The sequence below is a fragment of the Alosa alosa genome, chromosome 15 (genome assembly GCF_017589495.1).
Source record: "Alosa alosa isolate M-15738 ecotype Scorff River chromosome 15, AALO_Geno_1.1, whole genome shotgun sequence".
Classification (NCBI taxonomy): Eukaryota; Metazoa; Chordata; class Actinopteri; order Clupeiformes; family Clupeidae; genus Alosa; species Alosa alosa.
Genome location: NC_063203.1, coordinates 6974660 through 7002465, shown reverse-complemented (window position 1 = coordinate 7002465; position 27806 = coordinate 6974660). Strand labels below are relative to the sequence as shown.

At 40.8% G+C, this 27806-nt stretch overlaps 1 protein-coding gene across 4 annotated transcripts in view; it reads left to right on the top strand.

Annotated features, from left to right (window-relative positions):
* The window catches only part of LOC125308538 (von Willebrand factor A domain-containing protein 5A-like), a 50253-nt gene that overhangs the window by 16667 nt on the left and 5780 nt on the right, over positions 1–27806 (top strand). For 3 of the 4 annotated variants that reach the window (XM_048265096.1, XM_048265095.1, XM_048265094.1), the window contains 4 exons: positions 3315–3371; positions 3539–3675; positions 6857–6980; positions 7136–7574. In XM_048265096.1, the coding sequence (XP_048121053.1) occupies positions 3315–3371; positions 3539–3675; positions 6857–6980; positions 7136–7215 (398 nt within the window). In that variant the 3' untranslated portion in view covers positions 7216–7574. Of the gene's footprint in view, positions 1–3314; positions 3372–3538; positions 3676–6856; positions 6981–7135; positions 7575–27806 lie in introns of those variants that run through there. The other variant, XM_048265097.1, reaches the window with a different exon arrangement.

Sequence of the window (27806 nt, the reverse complement as noted above, 5' to 3'; positions counted from 1 at the left end):
CTGTGCAAAGGTCCGCCTTATTGGCTGAAGAGTATCACCCGCCGTAGTGGGCCTCTGTCCAAACTGCTGCCTGGTTTGCGTTACCTGTAGGCTGCGTTCGAGCGTTTGCTGTGCGGCAGGCCCAAAGAGTTGTCCAGGAACCACAGTGAGACAACGATCTCTGTAACTCCTCAATGAAAGGAGCTGAAGGAGGCACGCTAAAAGATGCAGTAGAAGGGGCCTGCTTGAAAAAGGCGCTCTGCATACCTACCTGCGCTGGTGCTGCATCTAAGCCCAGGCGTGCCAGCGCCAACTTCACAGCGGGTTTGATCGCTGATGTGTGGCTAGCAACTGAGCCCTTCAGTGAGCTGTGTCCAGAAGCATCCTGGGTGTAAGAGCCATAAGACTCTGCATTTCCCAGATCATTCGCCCACTCATCAACTGTCGATAGGCTCTCCACTCCGAGGCCCTGATAGAGAGCACATCCTCCTCTCGGGCATCCCCAGCTGGGGACAGCACAGGGGGCTGCTCTGATGAAGACCTTGAAGCGGCTGCTGCATGATCGCCAGCAGGCTGTGCTCCCGGACCTTGTAGATTAAGGAGCATCGCTTTAATCTGAGCGAAAGCCATTTCTTCTACCTTCTGGTTTAAGAGGATCTGGCCAAGGGAGTTTAAGCCTCCTCTTAGCAGGGGCCTCCCGTGTGTCTGCTCTGCGTTTCCGCGCTTTTGGGGATCCTATGCGGCTCCTTGCAGGGGGTGGTTGGGGGTTCAACCCCCATTCTAGTTGGGCTAGCCTAGCAGTCCTTGCAGCTACGCTCAGGCAACTGCAATTCATGCAAGCCTGGTCTGTCAAACCCTGCCTTAAGTGTTCCATGCCCAGACAGCTTGGACACTTATCGTGGCCATCCTCCGGTTCCAGAGGGGCCTGGCAGTCTACACAAATCATAAACATGCCTCAAACAATAGCTTAATTCACAAATTAATGGTTGGCCTATACTACCAACAACCAACAAAAACAAAATCAGAGAGGCTATCAAACACAGTAGGCTAAACAAATATGCGCAAATAAGGGGCGAACACACACTTACCACGCCGCCTTAGTTTATAAACAAGAAAAAGAAGAGAGCGTTTGAAAACGTGAACAAACAATATTATAAACGTGAAATTAGCACTTCCAATACAAAAGCGGAATTCGCTTGAATTCTAACTCACTTAGGAAGACGTTGCGGAAAACACAAGATCCATCATTAACTCAAGAAGCCTGCGAGACCGTGAAAGCATTTCATTAAACAAAAATGTATTTAAGGTACCCTGAATCGCTAGAAGGCGAAAAAACACCCAAACGATTCCACATAGGCCTAGTTGCCGCAGTAGAGCGAGCTCACTCGTAATGGTATTCATAAAGAAAAGTGTACTTACCGATCATGATAGAAAGTCATATAGACAAATCGCAGTCTTATAAGAGGGCGAGAAAATCGCAGCTCCAACCGTACGGTTTGAAAAGACTCCAGCGTTCGTCCATGAAAATATGCTAACACTCTAAACAACCTGCTTCCACACGAGAAGATTTCAAGAGGTCATTTCCGGGGTGAGCGCACCTTAAGTACCGGGGCGGGGTCATGCGTCACCCCTGTCACGAGTGACTTTGTTGATATAAATACTCGACCTGCACATGCATGTGATGGAATTCCAGGTGCTGAAAGCACCGCCTCTGGCGGTCAGTAGAAATGAAATAGAAATGTTGTTTCTGACAGTAAACTAAAATGGCATCAATTTAGCAACAGCTGCAAATTAAGCACTTTGACAGTATTATAAAGCCTATGACTGCACTTAAAAACTACAGGGGCGTTCACGGCAGGAACATAACGATAACTACAGCCATAACGGTAAAGGTGTCCACACTGACCAACAATAAGAAACCACTCTCTTTGTGTTGATGAATGTGATGGATAAAATTTGACGGATTCTGATTGTCTGTCAGCTTTTTATCATTCTCAAAATCGCTCTGAAAGTTATCCCTAACATTATCATTTTCCATGTAGTTTTTGTTATAGGGCTCTATTTTAGCGATCTGAAACGCACAGTATGAAATGGATGGTTTAAATATGTTTAGGGAGTGGCCAGACCAAAATCGTTATCTTGACAGCGTAATAAGTTCGCCAGACTCCAGACACATTGTTCTTAAGTGTTAAGGGTTGTTCTTATGTTTCTTAATCATGGGTGTGTTTTGGGTGTTAAATAAAAGACTTAAGAGAGAGAGTGTGCGGCGACCAAGTTTTTTTTAGTTAATTTTTCCTTGCCAGCACCTCGGAGGGTGACCATTCTTTTCGATATTTATGTGTTTTGAGTGTAACAAACATTAAACCAATGAGAGTGACATCTGTCATTGCCATTAAGAGTAAGGAACGCAACATGAAACAGCGGGTTGGTATTTTGACAGTCAGCGCATCTGAAAGAATCTGCACGCGAGACTGTGTGCAACACCAGGATTCCACTAAACCTTGCTTTACTAAAACATGTGTGTGACTAACAGAGTATAGCCTACATGCATCTACTCCCATATTATTTGAACTCATCCAAACTGAAACTAACTTCACTGTGGTCTCATAGTCAACAACAAAACAATTTTACACTTAGTTATTTACTTTCACTATTGACTGACAAAAAACTTACCCCAATAATGTTCATCACTGCCTTGGGTGTAAGAAAGGAACAATACTTGCGTTGCGCTTGCCACCACATTGCGCCGGGTGTAAGATAGGGCCCATAGTTTATGTGTGAACGTCGTCATTCATGTTAGCTAGAACAATATTGCCGTTATAATTTTGCCGTTATCGTTCTTGGTGTAAACAACCCTTAAGCCTTTTAGCTCTATGTTGGATGAATAGTAGTCACTAAGACAAACCCTGAGCTCCACCTATTTGTTGTGCAACATATACTGTTAACCCTAGAGCATGATGGCAGATTTGTTGTCATTCCATATGTTGTCAAACATTTTAAGATCAGTTGCTTTAGCATTGCTACACACATTGTCACAAGTTCCCTCACTTCCAGGGATCCTCAGTCTCTGTGAGCAATTAGGCCAAAATACATGTATGCTTGTGTCACAACTCCCACACTAAATGTTATTTCTCCATATTTTAGATAGATAGATAGATAGATAGATAGATAGATAGATAGATAGATAGATAGATAGATACTTCATTGATCCCCAAGGGGAAATTTAAGATTAATATATAGTAGGCTACATAAAAATGTATTTGCGCATGTAAATCCAGTCTCTGCATTGTTAATGTATCAATGGGTTCATAGTATTTTATTGAATTTTTTTGCAGTAATGATGTTCTGGGATTCTATGGAAGATGATGATGAGATGTTTGATGGGGTTCAAGGTATTGAAAAATAGTATTGCGGCAATATGCCATTTCCTATGTGTTGTGTGTTTTTTTGCTTTTATTTTGATGTAGACCTGTAATTGGCATCAAAGTCATGTGGGCATAGGTGGTCTAACTTATCTTGCTGCCTTTTTTCCATCTGAATGGAATGTCTTGGAATTTAGAACCAGAGTCTCCCACAGATCCCCTCCTTCAGCTGATCTCTCTCCAGAAAGCCTCGGGATCATGGGAAATGGAGTCCTCCATGGCCAAGGTGTTGAAGAAGACAGATGATGAGTTGGACAAACTGATGCCAGTGGGGGTAAGGACAACAGCGAAGTTCAGGCTCAACAGAATCCAGGGAAATGCTAGTTTGACAACAATAGACATGAAATGAATAACTGGGCTTTGGCTGTAACCAACCATTTAGAAGTAGAACTAGTAATGGAAATTTGTCCTCTACGTTTTAAGAGTTGGTGTGTGACCGAAAGAAGTTCTATAAACAAGACACCCTTAGCGATCAAAATGTGTAAATTATATTAGCAAATTTATGCAACACAAGAGTAGTTTTCTGCTAACCATTTTTGCATTAACAACGAAATAGCTTACAGGGCAAGGGACATCAAATCAAGTCAAATGAATAGATATTTTTAAACCACTGACAAAACTCAAAATAGACTAAAACTAAAACTAAAATTAGACTTTGGAGGTAGCGTTGAGAGGGTCAGTACAGACAAATCGAGGTATTGTAAACTTTGTAAGTGCACAGAGAGTTTATAGTAAGGACTGTTTATGAAGTCAAATCTTGACCATACCAATCTGAGCAACTACAGGCCTATATCAAATCTATCGTTTTTGAGCAAAGTACTTGAAAAAGTTGTTTGTAATCAGTTAAATACCTTCCTCAACGAAAACAGTATCCTTGAAAAATTCCAATCAGGTTTTAGATCAAATCACAGCACAGAAAACGGCTCTAGTAAAAATAGTCAATGATCTCAGACTAGCTACCGACTCAAACAAAGTCTCAATCCTTATTCTTCTGGATTTGAGTGCATTTTTGACACCATTGATCATAGCATCCTAATTCACCGCCTTGCGAAGTGGGTGGGTCTCTGATAATGCTCTAAACTGGTTTCAAACCTACATTACTGGCAGAGATTTTATATCAGTCTAGGAGATCATGTATCTGAAAACATGACTTGCCTTTTGGTGTGGCCCAGGGAGCTGCCTTGGTCCCCTGCTATTTTCTATATATGCTTCCATTGGGAAACGCCATAAGTCAGCATAATGTAAACTTCCACAGCTACGCAGATGATACCCAATTGTATCTTTCTGTGGAGCCAACTAACCCAGATGGCCTTTTGCTCCCTCACTGCATGCCTAACCTCCATTAATCAGTGGATGAGCAAAAACTTTTTGAAACTAAATGATGACAAAACAGAGGTACTTCTGGTTGGACCAAAACTAAAGCGAGATATTATTCTTAGTAATCTGGGGAACTTGGCACACCAGGTCAAACCAAAAGTAACAAGCCTCGTGTCATCTTAGATGCAGAGTTAAGTTTTAAGCCCCATATCAGTAAAGTTACTCAGACAGCCTATTTCCACTTGAGAAACATTGCCAAAGTGCTGCCCTTTTAACTCAACAAGATGCAGAAAACTAATTCACGCTTTTATCACTAGCAGGTTAGACTACTGCAATGCACTTTTCACTGGTCTTCCCAAAAACATCTAAAGAAATTGGCACTCATACAGAACTCTGGCGGCTAGACTTTTAACTAAGACTAAGAAGAGAGAACACATCACCCCTGTGTTGGCTGAACTGCACTGGCTCCCTATTTCCTATAGAATTGATTTTAAGGTTATGTTAATTACTTACAAAGCTCTGAATGGCATAGCACCTTCATATATCTCTGAGCTTTTAATATCTTATCAACCACAAAGGAAACTTAGATCATCCAATTCTAATCTTTTAATCGTTACCCAAAGTGCTCCACAAACAAAGTGGAGAAGCTGCGTTTATCCATTATGCCCCAAACTATGGAACACCCTGCCTCTGTACATCAAGCAGGCGAAGTTCAGTAAATATTTTTAAAAAAGATCTGAAAACATACCTATACAGGAAAGCTTTTAGTTAACTCATCTTATCCTGTAGACTACATTTTCAGATTATTCTACATCTGCTACTATTGGAGGGCTTAGCCAGCCAGAAGCAGATGGGCTCCCCCTATTAAGTCAGGTTCTGCTCAAGGTTTCTTCCTGGAATATGGGAGTTTTTTCCTTGCCACAGTTGCCATATGGCGTGCTTTGTGGGGGTAAGAGGGTTAAGGCTGCCAGTCTTATGACATCATTTTCTATATTTTTGATATGTTGCTGAGTATATCATAAACAGCAAAGAAAAGTGATTGATAATGACTGACTGACTATTATTGTGTTACATGCTTCAAATGTAAAGCACTTTGAGCTGCATTCTGTGTATGAAAGGTGCTATACAAATAAAGCTTTATTATTATTATTATATTATTATTATTATTATAAGTCAGTGCATTACTTTAGCTCGTCTTCTGATCACCGCTATCTTGCGGAAAATCGTTCAACTTCATGCAGTGCTGCACTCTGAATTATTCCTTTAATAGCACTCAAATAATAGTTCTAAGAGCTCCCAAGCACTATGAGGTCAGTGGCTTAGTCTGGGCTACTAGCCTATGTTTGTTTCCCATTTGCAGATCCACCTTTGTGTACTAACACCAGAGGGACTACAGAGGCTAGACTAGAGGACCGTGAGAAGCAGTTTGCTGAGTTCGACAAAAAGTTTATGGGATTAGAGTTAAGGATGTCTGATTCTGCCTTTAACTATTTATCTGCTAGGCAAAATATTTCACCCTAGAACATCACGATCAAAGAAATGGCATTTTACTGGAGATTATAAAGCTATTTCCAATTGATAGTCATGACGGTATATCTGTAGCCTGGAAGCCAGCCCGAATTTAACCCTGCCCACAAAAGTTGAGGTTGGGATATTCAGTCTGGAGTTGTTCCTTTGAGAAGCCTGTATGCTAGGTTGAGAATTGTACCAATCAAATCGTCTGGGCAGGCTTTATATGATGATGGACAGATGAGCAACTGTGCCTAATGATTCAGGTCATGCATCACCTGAGCGTGCTTCAGTTGATAAAGCTAGAGAAGCTAGGCGTTTAGATTTCCCCATTGCATATTGTACAAGATATTGACAGTGCAATAACTTTGAAAAAACAAACAAACAAAAAACAGCGATTGAGGCATTTTATTTATTGAGGTATTTTCCCCTGCATCGATTGAAACACGCCCCATAATCATGTCCCAATCATGCAGTACCAGACTCAAATTCTGAATAGAATGAAATGTTATGTTAGAATGTCAAGCTAATATATCTGTGTTTAGGCATACAAGGTTGATTAAAGGTAAACTGCCTTTTTGTTTTTTGACTGACTGACTTGACTTGCTGACTTATTTTTTGTGTTTTAGGTGGATAAGGCTGTGTGGGCTACAGTTCTGGCTCTGATTTGGCTCTATGGTTTCTGCCTGGATGCCCAGGATGAATGGCAGTTTGTAGCCATGAAGGCAGCATCATGGATTCAAGCTCAGAAAGGTAAACTTTCCTCCTCTCAGTTCAAAGATGTGTGTGTGTGTGTGTGTGTGTGTGTGTGTGTGTGTGTGTATGTTTGTGTTTGTGCACTCGAGTGTGTGTGCGCGCGCACGCTTGTGTGTGTGTGTGTGTGCTCACGTGTGTCTCTTGTGTTGCAGTGGACTGTGTGTCTCAGTGTGTGCAGGCTGGAAATGCTCTGCTGGGATGTCTGCTGCAGCAGAAGACTCTGGGCCTCTGAGGACTTCACCACATCTTGCCTCATGTGTCCTAGAGCTTATTGGCATCACAGTATTTTTCATTTGCTTCTATCATTGTAATGAAATTACTATGCCCCCATGTTTTTTTTAAGTTATATGTTTGGGCTTTTTAGGCTTTATTTGATAGACGGTGGCCCTGAAGAGATGGCCGGAAATGAGTGGGAGAGGGGGGCACATCAAAACATGTTTTGTTACAAAGTACAATACTTATGAAATATAAGAAAATAAAGTACAAAATACCCGTGTGAAAAAATAAAATACAGGTAACTAGTAGGTAATGACTGCTGCCCAGTCTTGCCCATTCTCTCCGCAAAAATAAATCACGCAAAATTTGTCTCCATCTCCTACTCTTGCAACTTTTGTGTATGTAAATGAGTGTGTGCATGTGTGCGTTTGCTTTTGTGTATATGTGTGTGCTTCTCTGTGTGTGAGTTTTCACTTGTGAGTAGGTTGGGCACCGAAACACGGTTCTAATATGGCACCGGTGCCAACACAAACGGTAGTAACTGCATCGAATAACAACGTGGATTTTGGTGCTTAAATAGCGTTTTTTTTTTTATTTTATTTTTTTTATACGAGGCATCACTGCATGTCATGCGCAATCTCTAACGTCTTGCTCTGATAGCAACACATTCAGATACAGTTAGCCACCACATAGGCGAGTGGACAGTGTTTGACAGCTTGCGTGAGCCCAAAGTAGCTTACTTTAAAGCGATATCGCGAGCTCCTGTCAAAATCTATGGTGGGCTTAACTACACACAAGCAAAAGGCTATGAAACAACATCAACAGTACATGTACATGACATGTAGCCTAACATGTTCAAAACTACTGCGTGTTATGAGTTAAGACATGACATTTCTTGAAGCATTTGGGAACACACTGAATTAACTGGAAAGTAGAGTCCCTGTTAGATTAGCTTGCTTGCAAATGCCGTTGTCCATGACCTGTCAGTTTTATGGCAAGCGGTTTTAACATACCTTATGGCAAACCGCCTACACTGGGTAAACTTGAAAGCAGAGCTTACCATTGTGTGTGCATGCATGGCAAGCTGTTTTAACATTTAAATGTATTATTCATAGGAGCAATGAGATATTGATAGTAAATTGAATATAACAGTTACATTTCATGTTCAAATTTGTCTTATCAATAAAAAAAAAGCAATTCATGCTTTAGACCATTTTAATTTAAAACATTTTAAAAACAAAGTACCGGTTCAGGCACCGTTTCGGCACCGGCACTGTTTTAAAAGTATCGATTTAGCACCGGTATCAGATAAAACCCAAACAATACCCAACCCTACTTGTCGGTGTGTGTGTGTGTGTGTGTGTGCGTGTGTGCGTGTGTCTGCTTGCCTGCATGTATGTGTGTGCAGGGTGCGATTTGTAGGGGGGGGATGGGTAGGATTTCCCCCCCTCTGGTCTTGATATCCTCTCCTCTTATTAATTATTTTCATCGCAGGGGGGACAACATTTATCCCCCTCTGCCCCTCATATTGATTAATGCTACTTCATATAAGTAAAGGGCTGCAACGTGAGAACAGTCTAGTAGGCTAGCCTACATAATCTGACATCAGAAACGTACCGTCACCGTCAGCACTCATGCTGCTGACACAGTGGCTGCGTGATAACTTAATTTGGCCTTGATCGTGCCGGACATTTCTGAATGTCGACTCTGTAATCCATCATAAATGGCTAGTTTCAATGGAAAAGTTAGCTGGACAAATGAAAGAAAACGAGAAAGATTCAGTGAAGCATATAGTCATATTTTAGAACCTTTAAAATTAGAAAACTGATGCAACTGAGATGGAGGACAACTCCACGTATAGAACGTAGGCCTATTGTCCGAAGGAACTTACATTAAATGAGGAGCTATTAGCTGAATGTCACAAAAAGTGTTACAGAAATTGCTTGGCATCGCTTATTCAATGGCTCTCTACCGAAACACCTGTAGTTTGCGGAGGACGAACGAGAAAGCACTCGTTTGATAAATCAGCCAGTAGGCTATGCCTAGTAGACAAATAACTTTCAGAAATAATCTGTACTGCAAAAACGAATGTTGGTGGGTATTTAAACTATCTAGCGGGTGTTTTAACAGCTGCAAGAAATAAAAGCTTCATGGTCTTTATGTTCTGGTTCGTAAATTATTTTCATAAAACTTCAAGTTGCCCTATAACTTTACTCTCCAAACTTCACTGCACTGTAGCCAATTAACTGACAGTATGATAGTAGGCTATTTATTTTCTGCAGGCTACAATAAACACTTTTTCAACTTTTGCAATATTACGCACTTGGCTACTGAACCCAAATCAGCAGGAGAGAGAATGCGCGTAGCCTACAGTACGCAGCGTGTAGTGCAATGTGTGCTACTCAAAAGTATTTTGAGTATTTTCAAAATACAAAAATACAGTATTTTATTTTGATACATAATATGGCTACTGTATTTTGTCATTTATTTTTGATACATTTAAAATGAGGGCATTAGGTATTTTATTTTACAACATACTGAAAAAGGTCATCCTAGGCCCTACGGTTCTCGAGATATTCAAAGACAACTAACACTGTTAGCCAATTCACTAACTCAAGACTTCAGTGCCATCATATACAACATTTTTATACATAACAAATACAGAAAGGATGGAGGCAGCAAAAGTAAAGGAGTCATTTCAGATGGGGCAAGAAGAAGGTGAATTTGTATGCTTGTCAAATCGTAGTCCTACTCTGCATTAGAGGAGCTGATCATCATACCAAGCACACTCGCTGTTTAAAGTCATACATCACGGTAAACTAAAACTAAGATAAAGGTAAATGTTACAAAGGTGGCAAAATGAATATAGGCTACTGACATTACTAGGCTATGAATCGTTCATTCATTTAAAAAAAAAAAAAAAATGGGGGTGTTACAAACTTATTCCCTGTGTGTGTGTGTGTGTATGTTCGCTTGTGTGTGTGTGTGTGTTTTACAGTATGTGTGTGAGCGCCTGCTTGCCTGCATGTGTGTTTTTGTGTGTGCGCGTGTTTGCGGGTGTGTTTATGTGTTTGTTTGGGTGTGTTTGGGCATGCGTGCATGTTTGTGTTTATGTGTGTGCGTGTGCATGCCTGTGTATGCGTGCGTGCGTGTACCTGTGCATGCGTGCCTGTGTGTGTGCATGTGCTGGGATGGGCAGTATTTCTGATACATGTATTTAAAATACATATTTTTGATACATGTATTTAAAATACATATTTCTGATACATTTAAAATACATATTTCAAATACAAAATAGTATTTTGTGTAATTTGTATTTTATTGAGCTGAAGAAGGTGGCTCTGTGACTCAGAATACCTTATTGGTGTGTATTTTTGTATTTCAAAAATACTGGAAAATACTCTCTATGAGTCTATGATGAAGTCATCAAAGGGCAAAGTGATGCATGGGACCTCCAATTGATGTTGACCAGAGGGCTGTGGTGCTGAGTTGGTGCTGTGTTATGGCCAGCTCGTGAACAGACCGCAACATAGAGTGACAACAGGTTCAATTACTGTAATATCGACTAAAATGTCTAGCGAAATGAGTGTTCAAGTATGCGTGAATGCAAATGGTAGTATTCGTATGTAAGATGAATAAGTGGAAGACAAAGAGAAAATAGAAATAAAGAGGAGAAAAAGAATAATGTTTCAGTGTCAAAGTGCCTGCAAGAAAGGAGGAAAAAATGCCTACCAAGAGAGAGAGAACCCCTTCATAGCCCCACCTCCCAATATAGGTGCACCTAATAATGTAATTAGCCTAACCAGGCCCAGCCCTGCCCGTGCACTGACAGACCAGGACCTGAAGGGGGCACAGGGGGTCTTAACACAAGCAGACACTATTTTACCTGATTTCAGCCCAGAATCAGTCGGATCCGACAAACTTTTGAATCTGGTCTGTCCAATTTGTTGTGTAGTTTGAGCAGGCTCATGACGCATGATTAGAAAATGGAATAATCACTGTTCCATCTCCAGTCCAGTCTGACTGTATACCCGACAAACATGGGACGTCCCCTGGACCTTATGCGGACATTCATGACGTCCCCGATTGGTCCCCAACGTCATGTTCTCTAGCAGACAATTCGTTGACGTTATTGACGTCCGGAGCAAGTTATCCTTTGGTTATTGCGCGACGTCCGGTGCCGGACTTTCTACCTTCTGGGGACGTCACCGTCAGGTCCCTCGGATGACATCCGCATTTGGTCATTTCAAAAAAAGTCTTTGGGATACGAATAATAGCAACATCAAATTTGTTTGAAAACCTGAACTGGTTGCATTCCAATTGTCAACAAGTCATGAGAACAATCTTGTTCTGTTGTTAGGTATTACTAGAATATAGCAACGCCAGTTCGTAATGCAGCATTACACAGTATTTTATACAAACGATCATAGCTATATATAGGTTCACAGAGACAGAGAGATTGGATAGGCCTTACTATTGTTTCTACTGATTTAATGTGACAAAACAGAGCATGTCTACAGCTCACATTTACTGTTAATGGGCGCAGCCATCTGAAATTGTAAAATTTGCGGTAGGCTACTCTGGGTTCGACCGACCTGAGAAGTCTGGATAGAACTTCAGGGGGCATTCCCTGGGCATTCCTTTTGCAACATCCTGTTGAAAACAACTTGGTGACCGACTAGGGCGGACAAATGGAACGCGGCATTAGTATAAGTATAGTATAGTATGTATAAATATAATTATATATACTCTTTTGATCCCGTGAGGGAAATTTGGTCTCTGCATTTATCCCAATCCGTGAATTAGTGAAACACACAGTGAGGTGAAGCACACACTAATCCTGGCAAAGTGAGCTGCCTGCTACAAAAGCGGCGCTCGGGGAGCAGTGAGGGGTTAGGTGCTTGCTCATGGGCACCTCAGCCGTTCCTACTGGTCGGGGTTCGAATTGGCAACCCTCCTGTTAGAAGTCCGAAGCGCCACGGCTGCCCCATGTGGTGGCCTCTGTGCATAGCCTCTTTGACCACCTCCTCTTCCTCTACCTCTTCCTCTCCCTGCCTCCATGCTTGCAAAGTTCTCAAAATGGCTCACCTGAGGCCCATTTGTGGCTGGCTGATTGGTGTTCAGTTTTGTAAGTAAGTATTTTCAAGGGTGTGTCTAAGTGTTTTCAATCACCCAATGTGTTTTGTATTTTGAATAGATGTGTTGTCCCAATGGTACCCATGAGATTTCATTTATGAACGAAGTGTCTTATGTATAAATAGTGTGTAGTGTGCAGGAGCAAGTGTGTTGCAGAAAGGAGCAAGTGTGTTGCAGAATTGCAACTAAAGTGCAAAGCAGCGCTTTTGTTAAAGGTATGGATACACTGTGTTTAAGGTATGGATACACTGTGTTGAAGGTATAGTAACAAAAGCTTCAAGTTTTGTTACTTTGGTCTAAGCATGTGTCTATAGTGTTCAAGCAATGGGCAAAAACTCTAGGCTAAATGTTTGGGATAAATAAATAGTTGATTTGTAAAGTGATTCCATGCTCCCTTGAGAAAAGTATTTTGAGTATTTTCAAAATACAAAAATACAGTATTTTATTTTGATACATAATATGGCTACTGTATTTTGTCATTTATTTTTGATACATTTAAAATGAGGGCATTAGGTATTTTATTTTACAACATACAGAAAAAGGTCATCCTAGGCCCTACGGTTCTCGAGATATTCAAAGACAACTGTATCCGGCCTTCTACAGGCCAATTGGTGTACAGTCAGTAAATGTACACATACATTCATTTATTCCCACCAATTCCCACCAATTTCTGTGTACCCCGGTTTGTTTCATCATTTGTCCATGCACACAGGTTTACGCAGAGTGATAAATACCTATTAATCTTTGCTTTTAAGAGACCCTGCCTCTCTGGAATGCTCTTTTTCGTACCCAATCATGTTTCCAGTTACCCTAATTAGTTGTGAAACATTCCTCCTTTTGTTTTCTTTATCATTACACAACTTTTCCAGCATTTTGTTACCCCTGTCCCAACTTTTTTTGAAAAGTGTCGCTGGTATCAAATTTGAAATGAACATATATTTTGCATGAAATAGTAACATTTCTCATCTTCAACATTTGATATGTTGTTTGTGTCCTTTTTGCAGCTAGGCCTAAATATGAATTTACAAGATTTGCAGATTATTACATTTTGTTTTTATTCACATTTAAACAATGAAACAAACTTTTGGGGGTGTATATAACTATCTTCACTAGTTTGGTGGGCCAATTTAGTCCGAAGAACAAGTTTAACACAAGTACATTTATACTAATAAACGTACGACCTAAATTAACTTTTAAGTATACATTTCTCTGGGAAGGGTGTTCTTAGGATTAAGGTATACTGCCTAGTCTTGACTACATCAAGCTACATCTGCCAAGCCTATACAAATGCAATATGCTGTTTCATCTTGTAGTGGTGCTCGACTTGATGATGCAGCCCTCAGAAATGCAATATGCTGTTTCATCTTGTAGTGGTGCTCGACTTGATAATGCAGCCCTCAGAAATGCTTAACAAAAAAAGTGTGTAAGTCAGTAGAATGTGCATTGTAGTAGAATGTGCATTGGAGTTACTCCTCCCAAAGTGTGTAACTGCCTCCATGACGCTTACATGACAGACTTATGTCGATGGCAGAATGCGCGCAGAATGTGCGTATTTGGGTGCTTTTTTTTTTCGAAGCACATGGGAGAATATTGCAAGTACTTCCAAGTGTGCAACAATTGTGCATGGAAGGTGAGGCGAGCACTGCAGATTCCCCCAACTCTGATGGAAACATGGAAAAGGAGACTATACCAATACCTTTCACATAACCATCCACATTGGATTATTGATTATTGATCTCCTCTGTCTTGACATCTTTGAGATGCTTTGCACTTCCCCACTCCTATTAGAGCTACTTCTCTCCTTGGCATGTTTTCACTCAAAACTCAATTCCAATCAATAAACAATGATCAATGCTCCTTTCATTTCACCTGAAAATCTGAAGCGTTCTTACAGTAAAAGTAATTTCACGCGATCAATACTGGGTGATTTCCCAACCACAATGCAAAGGAAGTGGCAGCGGAGGGGAGGGGAGGGTAGGTGCATGCAAAAGCTCGCACCTGAAGAAAGGCCCATGTGGGTCACTGTGGTTTTGTGCTACTGAAGAAGTCTGAAGAAGCATAAAAAAGCCTTTCATTCGCTCCTTGTAGTGTTGTTAAAGTGAGACATATCCGTATTGTCTAAAGCTGTTTCTCCATTCAAATGTTTTAACAACTGAGCCTAAATTGTAAGGTAGGATATTACATTATATCTCTGTCATTATTACAGAATACGTTTCTTACTGTTTGAAGTGTTTGCTGCAAATATGAAAAGAAAGTCATTTTGATTGACCTTGGTGTTTTCATGATCTAATTTTAAATATATTCTCAATAGCTTCAGTTTCTTGCAAACCATGTATTTTCAACTATCAGAATATTAGAAAACAGACTATTCAGAAAACACACACTATATGCAAGTCTTGCTGTCAGGGCAAGAAATACGTTTGTCTTAGTGTCCCACTGTGGTGTTCCACTATTCACAGAGACGATGATACTGTAGAATCTACGTAGTGTAGGTTATGGAGACTAAGATGATAGTGGAAACACTGACGCAACAAAGCAGTTGCCTGCTGTTTGTTGTTGTTAACTTAAGAGACTTCCAAGGGGAGAGTGTGGCAAACAACTCTGGCAAAACAACTATACTTCTAATGATAAAAGGGTCAGTAGTCAGTAAGTGGTACTGTATTCTGTTTCACTGTAGGCTACTGTACTGTACTTAACTATACTGCCTATTTGTCTTTGTCCTCTTTTTCTATTCAGGTTTGAAATAATTTGGAAAAAGGCACTAACATGGAGCACAGCTGTGGTCTGGTCACCAAAAACAAGGAGCCAGGTCTGAATATGAGGCATTCACCAGTCCAATTCTCTTGTTACTTAATGTTGAGAGAATGATCATTTCCAACCTATGGCTACGTGAAAACTTCAGTATTACTGTACTGTGTCACCATTTAGTTAGCATGTTTAAACGTTGTAGGTAAGGGACATGTTATTAAGGTCACCTGAGAAGCATGTTTCCAAAGGTTATAGTACTGACGATGATGATGATGGCGATGATGATGATGATGACGATGACAAGGCTAAGAAAAAGAATAATGAATTTCGGCCATTTCTTCCCTTACCAAAAAAAGGATAATTAAAGTTAATTTTATTAAGTAAACTTAAGTGCAGTTGATGTACACTGTAATACCCAAGTTTACTTCATGTAGTAAGTTTATTAGTAATGTGCTTGTGATATAAATTGGCCCACTTTCTGTTTATAATAGTAAACTCGTAAGCACTAAAGCACTACCCGTATACTGTAAGTAAACTAGTGAAGATACTAGTTACTTCTAGCACACCTTTTAATTCCTTATAGTAAATGTATTTTTACGGTGTAAAAGTAGTAAAGTTCTAGGTGCACTACAAGTGAACTTATAGGTGTACTGTTTACTATTGGTATATGGACTGCATTTTTACTGCTTTTCCTCTTCTCCGAGCACTTAAAGCTGTTTACACACTGGCGTAGGCACCACCGAGAGCACTTCACTGTTTTGAGTTAAGTGTCATGTGAGGAGGAGATGGGGTCGAACCTGCAACCTTCTGGTTGTGTGGGTGATTCCTCTACCTCCTGATCCACTGCTGCCCACTGTCAATATGTACTTCTAGCCCATGTTTTCATGTTCATAATAGAATAGCCTGCTTAAAGTAATTCCTCAGTAAACTGTAAGTTTAATTATTTTTATACTACAAGGACACTAATATAAACACTGCCAGTGGACTACACATACAAAACCAACACAACACAATGTAAAATATATATTCACCCAAATATTCATCCAAATATTGTATTCGATCATCCACAACACAAAAAGTAAGATATATGCTTAGTTCAAAAAAAGTAGACCAACAGTGCTCTTCTATAAACGTATTTTTTCTAAGGGTAAATACCATTGGAAATACACCTGACATAACCAAAAGTAGTTGGAATTTTTAGCCTCTCAAGTTCAGTGGTTTATTTGATAATCTTGACACAGAATCTTGATTCCTTTTTACAGTTCCTCTGAAGAGTGTGGAGGTAGATGTGCATGTGCAGGGACATGTAGCCACAGTGACCTCCACTCTGCTGTATGTGAATGGAGAAGAGCGCCCCCTAGAGGCTGTGTTTGTGTTCCCTCTGCCTGGAGAATGTGCCGTCTGTCACCTCAGCGCCAAGATAGGAGACACAGAGGTGGTGGCAAAGCTGCAGGAGAAACAGAAGGTGAGATGATAGACAGCTGAGATATCTTAATGAGGTTCAATTGATTACTATGCAGTATTACACAGTAATAGCAGCAGTGTTGGGCAAGTTACTTCAAAAGCGTAATGCATTATTTATTACTTGTTACTGTCATCTCAAAGTAATTTGTTACATTACAATATTACTGTCTTTGAATTGTAAGGCATTACACTATGTTTACATTACTTTCACCAAAATAACAGGAAATATGGATTTGGTGTTCTCAATAGATCTTCATGTGTTCAATGCAGCTCATTACACAGCAGGAGATGATGTGGTATGGCATAATGACTTAGCTAGGCTTAAGGCTAACAAAAGAACAATATAATGGTTGCAGTTATGGCTCCTGGGACAATGTAGGCCCCAAAGGCCAAAGGTCACTCACAACTTAATATAGTAAAATATAGCCATAGTGAAATTGTATGTTGACTTTAAATGGTTCTCATCATTGCTGGTTGCCTTTCCTTCCACTTACAGTGGTGTAGACTTTGAGAATAATGGCTACGATCTTTGTCTGTAAAAGCAACATTTTAGTTATTCTCACTGCTTGAAATGACAAGTATAGTCTAACCATGTTATATCTGTTGCATGAATGGTAGAGATAACTCAAATTCCCTTTCTACAGTCATCTAAACAAGGCAATCAAATTCCAGGACCAGCATAGATGACTTTTTTTAATTCTTGGATAATCTTCTCTGGTGCCAATTGAGCATGTCTCAATTTTGGATTAAAAAGCAAAGTAACTTCAGTTACTGAGAATTGTACCGAGTAAAATATTACTGGAATTGTAATATATATAAAGCAATACATTACTGTAATATATATAAAGCAATACATTACTGTAATTACATTACTTCTTTAATGCATTACTCCCAACACTGAATAGCAGTGCACTTATAATTATGACCGCCGCGCAGCATTTGCATTTAGAATAGCCAGAGCGTGTATATCTCAATCGGAAAATTAAACAATATCGGGTGCCTATGGACTAGGCTGGGTGAACCCAGCCTGATCTGCCCGCTATTTATTTTTTGATTTCTTAGAAGATTGAGCTTGGTCTGATGAAAGCCAGACTAGCCATGGACCTCAGTTAAACAATGCAAGGGAACATGAATCAGCCTATATTTGCACTAACAATAACGGACAAAAGCTCTTCAACTTTGGCCCGTTAAAATGTGTATGAACAGTCTAGCGACGCATTTCATCAAGGCCCATTTGGACATGTCAGTTATTTGCACCACTGGTTAGATGTAAAACAGCATTTCGTTTCAGACTAGGCTACTGTTACTTAATTTGTGCATTAACAATAACGTTTCAGACTACTGTTACTTAATTTGTGCATTGACAATAAAATATTACATGAACTAAAGATGACTAAAATCTTATGTAGAAGAAGAAACATAAAAAAAAAATCCATCCATCCAAAAATGACCTTTGTTTTTGATAGCTGTTGAAAACGGCATGGAACTGACAGAGATGTTTTTGTTTAAAAATACATAAAAAAAATAAATAAATAAATAACATTATGCTGATACCTTTTGCTTTTCCCAAATACAATGTAGCCTACAGGTGTAAGTGACCTTTCATCAATCCAGTTGCAATGGATGAACTGTGATGAACTGCCCTACTTGTGATTGTTTAGAGATTTTAAAGGTTTTATAACAATGCTACATCTTCTTTGGCTATTCTACAATCTATTCACCTTTTCAGCACCAGTAGGCTACTTTCTGTGCAGCCGCACACACACACTCAGGCATGCCAAACAAGCATACACAAAAGTTTCAAGAGTGGGGGATGGAGTAAAATATGGAGACAAATTGAAGTGTGATTTATTTTCGCGGAACAGATGTACAGGACTGAGCGGCGGTCATATTTTGTACCGCTATGCGGTACATCTAGTTCAAACATGTATTGCTGGCGTTGTATCATACCAAGTGCAAATAGATAAATATATCCAGTGGAATATGGGACATACCGTACATGGGTTATTGGTAAATATAGACACACATTATTTGTGTGACTTTGAGTAAATAAATCACATTTATGCACAGAAAAGTAGAGTGTGTAAAAAAAATACAATAATGTAAGTACAAGAGCAAAAGGTGATGCATACTTTCCTTTTAAATAAAAAAAGAAGGCCAGTGAACTTTTTCTTTAAAGGTACAATCAGTGATGGCACATGACATTGCGTTTTTTTATATTTGTATTTAAATTTCTTGGATCGTGAGGAGATGTTTGCTGAATGTGGCAAAAAATGTCATGGGCTTGAAATTGCATACCGTTGCTGACTGTACCTTCATTCAACATTTCTTCTACTGTATGTGCCTTTCTTGGTCTCTGCTCACTTTTGTACTCAAAACAATGACACTCTCCCGTGGTCCAAGGAGCAGTATGATGATGCATTGACCTCTCCCTTTGTCGAGGCCCGGGAGGAGTATGATGATGCGTCGAGCTCGTTCCACCAGGCCTTCCTGCTGGAGGAGAGTGATCAGAGCCCAGATGTGTTCCAGCTGAACGTGGGCAGCCTGCCTCCAGGAGAGAGTGCTGCCATCACTCTGGTCTACATCTCAGAGCTGGACATGCAAGCTGACGACGCCCTGGGCTTCTGTCTGCTCGCTGTGCTCAACCCCCGCTACACACCCCAGGGTGAGGCCCAGAAACATGGAGGCTTGTGGGAAATAGAGTTCTAACGTGTTCTAACATGCCGCTGTTCTGACTAATGTGTGTTTAGAAAAAGTACATGCTTATTTGAAACCAACTCTTATACTATATACAGCTTAAGAGTGCCACAGATATGACACCATCAAAATGAAAAGAAAAGAAAAAGTAGCATCTTCCCAACTGTCTTCTCAGACATGGACAGGAGTCAAATGGCCACTGTGACATCAGTCCCAGCTGGTACGGTGCCCTACACTTTGGCTCTCAGTGCTCGCCTGTCCTCCCCCCAGCCCATCTCTAAAGTGGAGTCCAACTGTGATCTGGAGCCACTGGCTTACCTCAACCCAGACAAAACACAGGCCACGGTATGGAGTGCTGGACATTATGAATTTGTGATTATAAGCACTAGGTATAGTGTGGTGTAATGCTATATTCCTCTCTCTGATCCTTCAGGTGAGTCTCTCTCCAGGCCACCTGTTTGATCGTGATGTGGAGCTGCTGCTGTATTACCACGATGCTCATAAGCCCACTGCCATAGTGGAGGCTGGACTGGACACTGCTGAGCCAGGTGAGCGATTGGGCTCTTCATCTGCTGATAAACTGCACATTTCTGTGGAGCTCATATTTTATATTATAAGGCTTTGGTTGAGCACACCCATTTTTGATATAGAAATGTAATAATAATAGTAATAATAATAATAATAATAATAAGCTTGATTTGTATAGCACCTTTCATACACAGAATGCAGCTCAAAGTGCTTTACATTTGGAGCATGTAACACAATAATACAGATGAGTTAGTCATTATCAGTCATTCCTCTTCATTGCTGTGGCCAATTATGATAGAATCGGCAACATTTAAGAAATACTTAGCAGTATGCAAATGCTTAGGCCCCATTGATGTGGAAACCGCTTGTAGTCAAGTTACTGTAATACAAATTGAGTTCCCCTCTCTGTTTCTCTTAGGCTCTTTAATGGGTGACCCTGTTGTAATGCTCAGCTTATACCCAGAGTTCCCTGCTGCAGTAACATCCTCCCGAAACATGAGTGGAGAGTTTATTTTTGTGGTGGACCGATCAGGGAGTATGGACTGCAAGATGCACACAGGAAAAGATGCAAAGATGCGCATAGCAAGTGCCAAGGTACCATGATTGCAGATGTGGTGCTAGAGAGAACCTAAATGGTGCACTTCTCAGTGCACTCAGGAGATAAGGCATGCATGTTAACGTTGTCCCCTGGGCTGCACTCTTCACTCCACCCATGTTTAACCTGCACGCTACAGCCTGAGACCTCTCAATGAGTTTCATACTCGTAATGACTTTCAAGGCATTTGACTTTCACTGATTTTTACCTCTAGGACACTCTGCTCCTGCTCTTGAAGAGCCTCCCCATGGGCTGCTACTTCAACATCTATGGCTTTGGCTCCCGTTATGAACATTTCTTCCCGTCAGTATGCTTTTACATTTATCTATATCTGATGTTAACAGTGAACTATTCATATCAGATTGGTGCAATGTGATGACTTTTGTCCTCTTGCAGGAGGATATTAAATCCTTCAATCAAATGATGGATTCCATGACTTGAGTAACAGGACTAAAATGATGACTGTTCACCTTCTTGCAGGAAGAGCGTTGAGTACAACCAGAAGACGATGGATGATGCTCTTGAGAAAGTGAAGGGAATGAGAGCAGATATGGGGGGCACTGAGATTCTTCAGCCTCTGAAACACATCTACAGCCAGCCCTGCATCCCCAGTCACCCCAGACAGGTGTGACTACTGACTCATTGTATGGTTACCTGCCTCCAGTTCTGGCAGCATAGTCAGTGTAGATTTGAAGTTTCAGGTATAACAGTTTTGAGACTTCTGAATTCTGCCTCTCCTGCCCTATCTTCATAAGAGCTGTTCTTGTATGTTCTTCAGCTGTTCATTTTTACTGATGGAGAGGTGGGGAATACCAAGGAGGTTTTGGACCTGGTGAAGAAAACTGGGCACTCTCACAGGCTGGTAGCCTACTACATTATAAAATGATGATAGTTGTATTTTCTATTTTTTTATGTACATAAAGGAAAAGTTTCCCATTTCAATTAATGGGCACAGAATCAGATCTGCATTAGTGTACTGTATGTCTGTCATAATATTCCTTCTTATTAGCTAGAGTGTCTCTGGCAAAAGATGATCAGATATTTTTCACATCTTTTGCAGGATTCTAGATTATTTGTTAATGGCAGGTCCCTTTCATTTATTTCAACTGTAATGGTGTAAAAGTATAATTAAATTTTTTATTTTGTCTTTTTATGTTTTCTTTTTGAGAGAATTGGTTTCATTTTGGACTTTCAAAGATTTATTCTTCTTAGTCTAAGTGAACTAGTTCCTGTTTGTGCAGTCAGGTTGGAAGTCTTGATAGGTGGTAATTCCAAAGATCGGACTATTATATTTGCACAGTTTTGAGGTAGAATCTTTTTTACTATTGTAATGCAATTTATTTTGTATTGTGTCCAGATGCTTCTCTTTTGGAATCGGACAGGGTGCCAGCACTGCTTTAATCACAGGCCTGGCCAAGGAGGGCTCTGGGCATGCTCAGTTCATCACAGGAACAGACCGCATGCAGCCAAAGGTAGGAGGAGATGGAGACAGCAGAAGGCTTGAATTCTGAAAGAGAGAAGGAATCACATCTATTCAACTAAACAAAATTCTGCATCTAACTTCTTTGTCTGACCTGAGATTTATTATATTTCAGTGAATTGTGATTGGTCTATTTTTCTTTCTATCTTATAGGTGATGCAGTCTCTCCGCTTTGCTCTACAGCCAATAGTCAAAAATATCTCAATCAAATGGAACATTTCAGATGGTGTCATAGGGGCACTTCAAACTAAAAGTGTAGTCCACAACCGAATATCATTCTTTCAAAAACTCGGCAGTGTGAAAGCTTTATTTCAAAGAAGGAAGAGGACCCAGGAACCTGGCCCACCTGGAGGAGATGTCCTAAATCCACTTTCAGTCACCCCTTTATCTCCACCAATCACTGTACTCTTCCAGGGTCAAAGGGCACTGTTCTATGCCCAGCTCAATGGAGTGGTAGTACATTTTTAAATTTTTGTTTTATTTCTATTATTGTTTTTAGCTTTGGACTTCTTATAGACAATATCAGTTAAATATATTTAAATCACAATTTGACTTCAGAGTTTCATTTGAAAGTGCAAAATGCATATAGTAATATACAAAGTTTCTAACTTCATATTTTATCTGCCTTCTTAGAGTTCAGAACATTCTGAAGGGTCTGTGACAATACAATACAACATGAAAGAAGACCTGATTGAGGAGCAACTGAACTTCTGTCTGAAACCCACACAAGATACTGGGTAACACACACACACACACACACACACACACATACACACACACACACACACACACACTCACTGGTAGCGGCTGAATGGTTTCTCGTAGAAAGTGGGACTTTTCACACATTAGCAGTGGTCTTTTATCTCTGTGGACTGCTGTGAAGGCTCCAATCCTGCAGTATACTCCACAGGTGGTATCAAGTGGCGCAGAACACTTAAGTGTTGCACCTTACACAGTTCATGCTGAGATGAGATTCAATGAGTGGATTCACCTGGTGATCACATGACTTTGGTTGGATATTTAAAAGTAGCCTGGGCTATTCCAATTTTTCCGTTATTATGACCGGCCAGAAGAAGCGCATGTCCAAATTTCGTCCAAGGATTCCCGACACTGAAAGACCGGGTAGACTTAAACTTGGTGGGCATGTAACCCCATATGGATAGCATGGAACCATTGTTTTTCGTTTTGGAGGGTAGGGCAGACACAGTTTTCTGTGAATATCTCGAGAACCGTAAGGTTTAGGAGGACCATTTCTTTTGTATGTTGATCTCAAGGGGCCATGTCAACCCATTCCATGTGCACACATGTGCATAAACAGATACACACACACACACACATACATTCACAGTAATCATACGTATGACACATACTCACACAGTAGACATATGTACGCATGCATGCACATGCACAAACACACATACGCAGGCAAACACACAAGCACGCACACACACACCCACACACACCCACACACATAAACATAAACGTGTACACGCACACATGCACACAATTCAAGAATTTCTCAGATACCAGTGAGAATTGAGTGTGGATAATGCAATTTAGTGAGACAGTTAGAATCATATAGGCCTTTCAGCGTGATTTATTTTTGTGGAAAAAATGTGCTGGACTGGGCGGCGGTCATATTTTGTACCGCTCTGCGGTATATCTAGTTTTGAATAGCCACTGCATAGGCCAACATCTTGCATTTTGATCTGTGCTGTGCACAGATTCAGTGCTGCTAGAACTCTGTTACCCTGTTAGGTGTGCTGTGTGAGAAGGGGCGGCGAACGGACCAATGGTTCGACAGATATGCGGTTAACACAAAAACACACAGGCTGACACACAGACAGACAGACATTCCTGCAATTTATAGATGTCTTTAGATAAAAGCCTTTGCTAATACATAAACAAATAAACATAAAGAATTGTGGAAGTTTACTGGTCCTCCTCCCACTTTAGAGTGACTCTCCACCGGCTGGGGGCTCGGACTCTGATCCGCTCGCTGGAGATGGAGGAGAGGGCAGCAGGGCCAGAGGCAAAGGCCCTGAGAGAGAAGCTGCTGCAGCTCAGCCTGCAGTCTGGAGTCAGCTGCACACACACCGCCTTCATCGCCATCCACAAGGGCAGCGGGCAGACTGTGCAGGGACCACTGCTCCACAGAACTGTGCCAACGCCAGGTTAGAGTGGGTCTCTATATTGTGGCACTTATAATATCCCAATGATTCTGTTCAGGAAAATAATATACAGGTTGCTCTGTTAACCTGTTTTTTTCTGACGCTTTATGCTTTTTACCAGGAACGTTTTTTGTTGCACCTTTGGCCAATGGCTGTTCAATTCCAATGGCTGCAGGTTATGGTAAGTGTTTGCTCCACACATTACACTGCACAAAAAGTTATTTTTATAAATACACCATTACCCTAAAATGTATTCTTGGAAGTGCATGTAGGCCTATATGATTAGTGATTTTTTTTTGTTGTTGTTGAAGGTGAACATAGTAATCCTACCACTCCTTTTATTAGCTCCAACTAATGTCATATCCCATTGTTGGTGGTTTTGGACAATATAACACATTTAGTGTGTCACAGTCATTACACACACACACACACACACACACACACACACACACACATCATTATCACAGTTTACAATCCAACATTTTCTGTTTGTTTTTACCATTTGAAATTAAATTGTGTTTCTGTCTTCAGGAAGTGATGATGATGACTATGAGAATTGTGACTGTGGAGAACGTGACTACATAGTTTGTTTACCCAACGATGAACAATTCAACAGTAGGTACTTTATCAGAAACACATTTCAACAGTTCAAAGCTTGTTCATCCATCCTAAAATCCTCCACACACACACACACACACACACACACACACACACACACACACAGGTAGGCTACAATGTGAAACAGACAAACACCTTTTTGGATATGGTGGTATATGTTGGGTGACGATTCTGCAATATTTAAGGAGATGCTGAGAATGAGGCGATATGCAGATGCATGTATTTACCAATAAGTACAGGAGCATGCCAGAGGCTTATGTTGTTTAATACGTCATCATCACAGCTAGTTGTGTCGGTGACGGTGCCAGCAGAGCAACTACGGTGTGCCGGCCATTGTATAAAACCCACACACCGGATAAGCAGTTGTTATTGGTTCCCGGCACCTCTATGATTTTGGAAATCAGCTTGAATGGGAGGGTTTCCAGACGGATCTGTCAGAGAAAATTTTAATTTAAACTACAAGCAAAATGGCCTGAATGCATTTTGTAGGCCTATACCTGTTTGGACAGCACAAATGAAATACAAACATGGAAGAAAGTCTCTGATAGAACAATCATGTATCTAATAAATAATTGGTACAATGGCATGATACCTTGAACAACACAAACAAGAAATACATGTTTTTGTGGAGAACTCTCTCACCAAAGTCAAGATACAATCCACAGGGAGGTTTTTTGTGAAAAAACAGAAAATTAAAATTGAATATTCAATTATTCAACATTTTAGTGATAGTCAACACCATACCACAACTTGGATACTGATATGCTAGCTGTTATCTAATGGATGTGTTGTCTAAGAGAAGTAGTAGAGAAGTATGTTTGGTGAACATAATATTACATTTTTAGTGTCAGAGAACATATCAAACAGTTTACAATCTAACATTTTCTGTTTGTTTTACAATTTCAAATTCAACTGTTTCTGCCTTCAGAATGTAGTGATGACATTGACTACATAAATTGTAGCGCTTCTGCAGTTGATTCCGATAGCGATGAAGACGACTGTGCCTACGTGAATTGTCACCCTGAAGATGGACTGTTGAACAGTAGGTAGCCTACTTTACCAGTTATACCTTTCCACATTAGAAGCCTTTACAGAAACCTTTCTAAAATCCAGACACACATTATAGACACACACACACACAGGTAGGCTACAATGTGACAGACAAAAATACCTTTTGGATGTCGTGGTGTATGTTGGGTGACGATTCTTGCAATAAGTACAGAGCTCACAAGACTAACAATACAGCAAAGATCTTTCCGTGTTGTTGCTTCTCCTGGAGCAGGGCTCTGTTCATGCGTAGTCCATACATCATGAATGCGCTCTTGATGCGCAGTTGCAACATTTTGGAGGTACGCAACAGCCCCACATGCCACTTTGATGACGCAATTTTCATCACATGTTCAGCCAGCATCGTGTGGGAGCATGCCAGAGGCTTGTAGTCTAGAAATCTAGGGCCATCCACATGGAGACGCTTTTTGGTTGAAATGCACATGTTTTGCATTGTCTTTGCCGATTGTCCAAACGAATCCTGTAAAAGCACTGCCTGAAACCTGGTCCCAGGGTGAAAAAATTCGAAACCGTAGCCCTTGCCAGTTCGTTTGGACGGCGAAAGCGCATGCATGCGTATCGATGATGTCATCGCCACACCTCAGCTGCCCTGGACTTGACACTTATAGCCTAGTATTGCCTAACAATACTACTTTTCATACATGCCATTACCTACGATTACACTCAGTAGGATAAATATCCCAACTGGTGCTGCGCAGCACCAATAGCTTATCATGACTTGGTGGACCAGTATTTTTTCATTTTTTCTATGTGTTTTCTTCATGCATTCTAGCTACTGTCAGTGACTGACGCAGAACTAGCAGTGTATGTTTAAATCAATTTGTGCGTAGTGCCGGTGTCATTAATTTATTTTACATGCCTTACAACATAAATAAATACATTCATAGTCTAGTGAAGTCACATGTGAGCATACAAGTCGCTTAGAACTCATGTTAAGCCTAGTAGATGCGCATTGCGTACTAAATGCGAATGCATGATTTGATGCAGGCAAAAGTATCGACTGTTACTAACGAAGGTATTATAGCAATTTTATAAATGTGGCGACGAAATAGCCTAGAACTTGGTTTAGCATTTAGTAGCCTATGCACTTGCGGTGATAGCCAAAACTAATGTGACTATACAACCAAAGAAAGTAAAGATTATTTGCGCCTGCATTAGCCAAATAAAGGACGGGACTGCACCCTTCACAAACCGTTTATTAGTTTTACAGTTGACTACAGTTGACAGTTTACTATCAGTCCGCACAAGCGATTCTGGTTTCCTTGCACTTGCCATTTTCGTCATAGCCTATTCTGTCTGTTTGTATACAGCGCGCAAGCTTTGGGGAATTTCTGTAACAGCAACAGTGCCACCTATAGGCCTGGAATATGAAGTAACGTGTTGAGTCGTGTTGAGATGGATCTGTTTGGACGCAGATATTCTTGAAACTATTCCAGGGAAGACGGGGGAGAAAAAGATTGTTTTGGTACGTGTGGACTAGGCCCAGACACACCCCAGCAGAAGCAAATGTAATTTGCAGCCAGGGTCGTCTAGCAACTCTCTGTTGGCTAGCGAGCTGGAAAGACCAAACTTCGGTCAGGCCAATCACATTAGCCGGCTTCAGACCGTCGAGCCAAAGCCGAGCTAGCCAGGCCGTGCCGGGGCTAATTGCTTTCACACCTTCAGGTGCTGGTGTTACCTGGTGCCACTTGGGGGCTATATTGGTGCTACTGGCCCCTGATTTCTGGCCCACCCTAAACGTTGGGTAGCCTGGGTTTTCCCATGCTGCCTTGCACGCGCGATTTAATTCACGCTGCTAGGCAGCCTGGATACCATGGAGCAAATTTTCGCCTCAGTTAGGAGACCAATCACAGAACGGAGGGAGGGCAGTAAGACGATGACGACACACCGTAGCCGTTATGAGCCAATGCACAAACGCATTTGATAGACATTAAGAGGCCCAATAAACGGCTCTGGGCATTCGTAAACCACGTTTCAAATACGAGAAAATTAATGCCTAGTTCCCAGACCCCGTCTCATTTTAAATGAGGGTATGACGTTAGCCAGGCTAAACGTTGGGCCACTTGATGCTAGAGCCGGTGTGTGAAGTCGAGAAACATGAT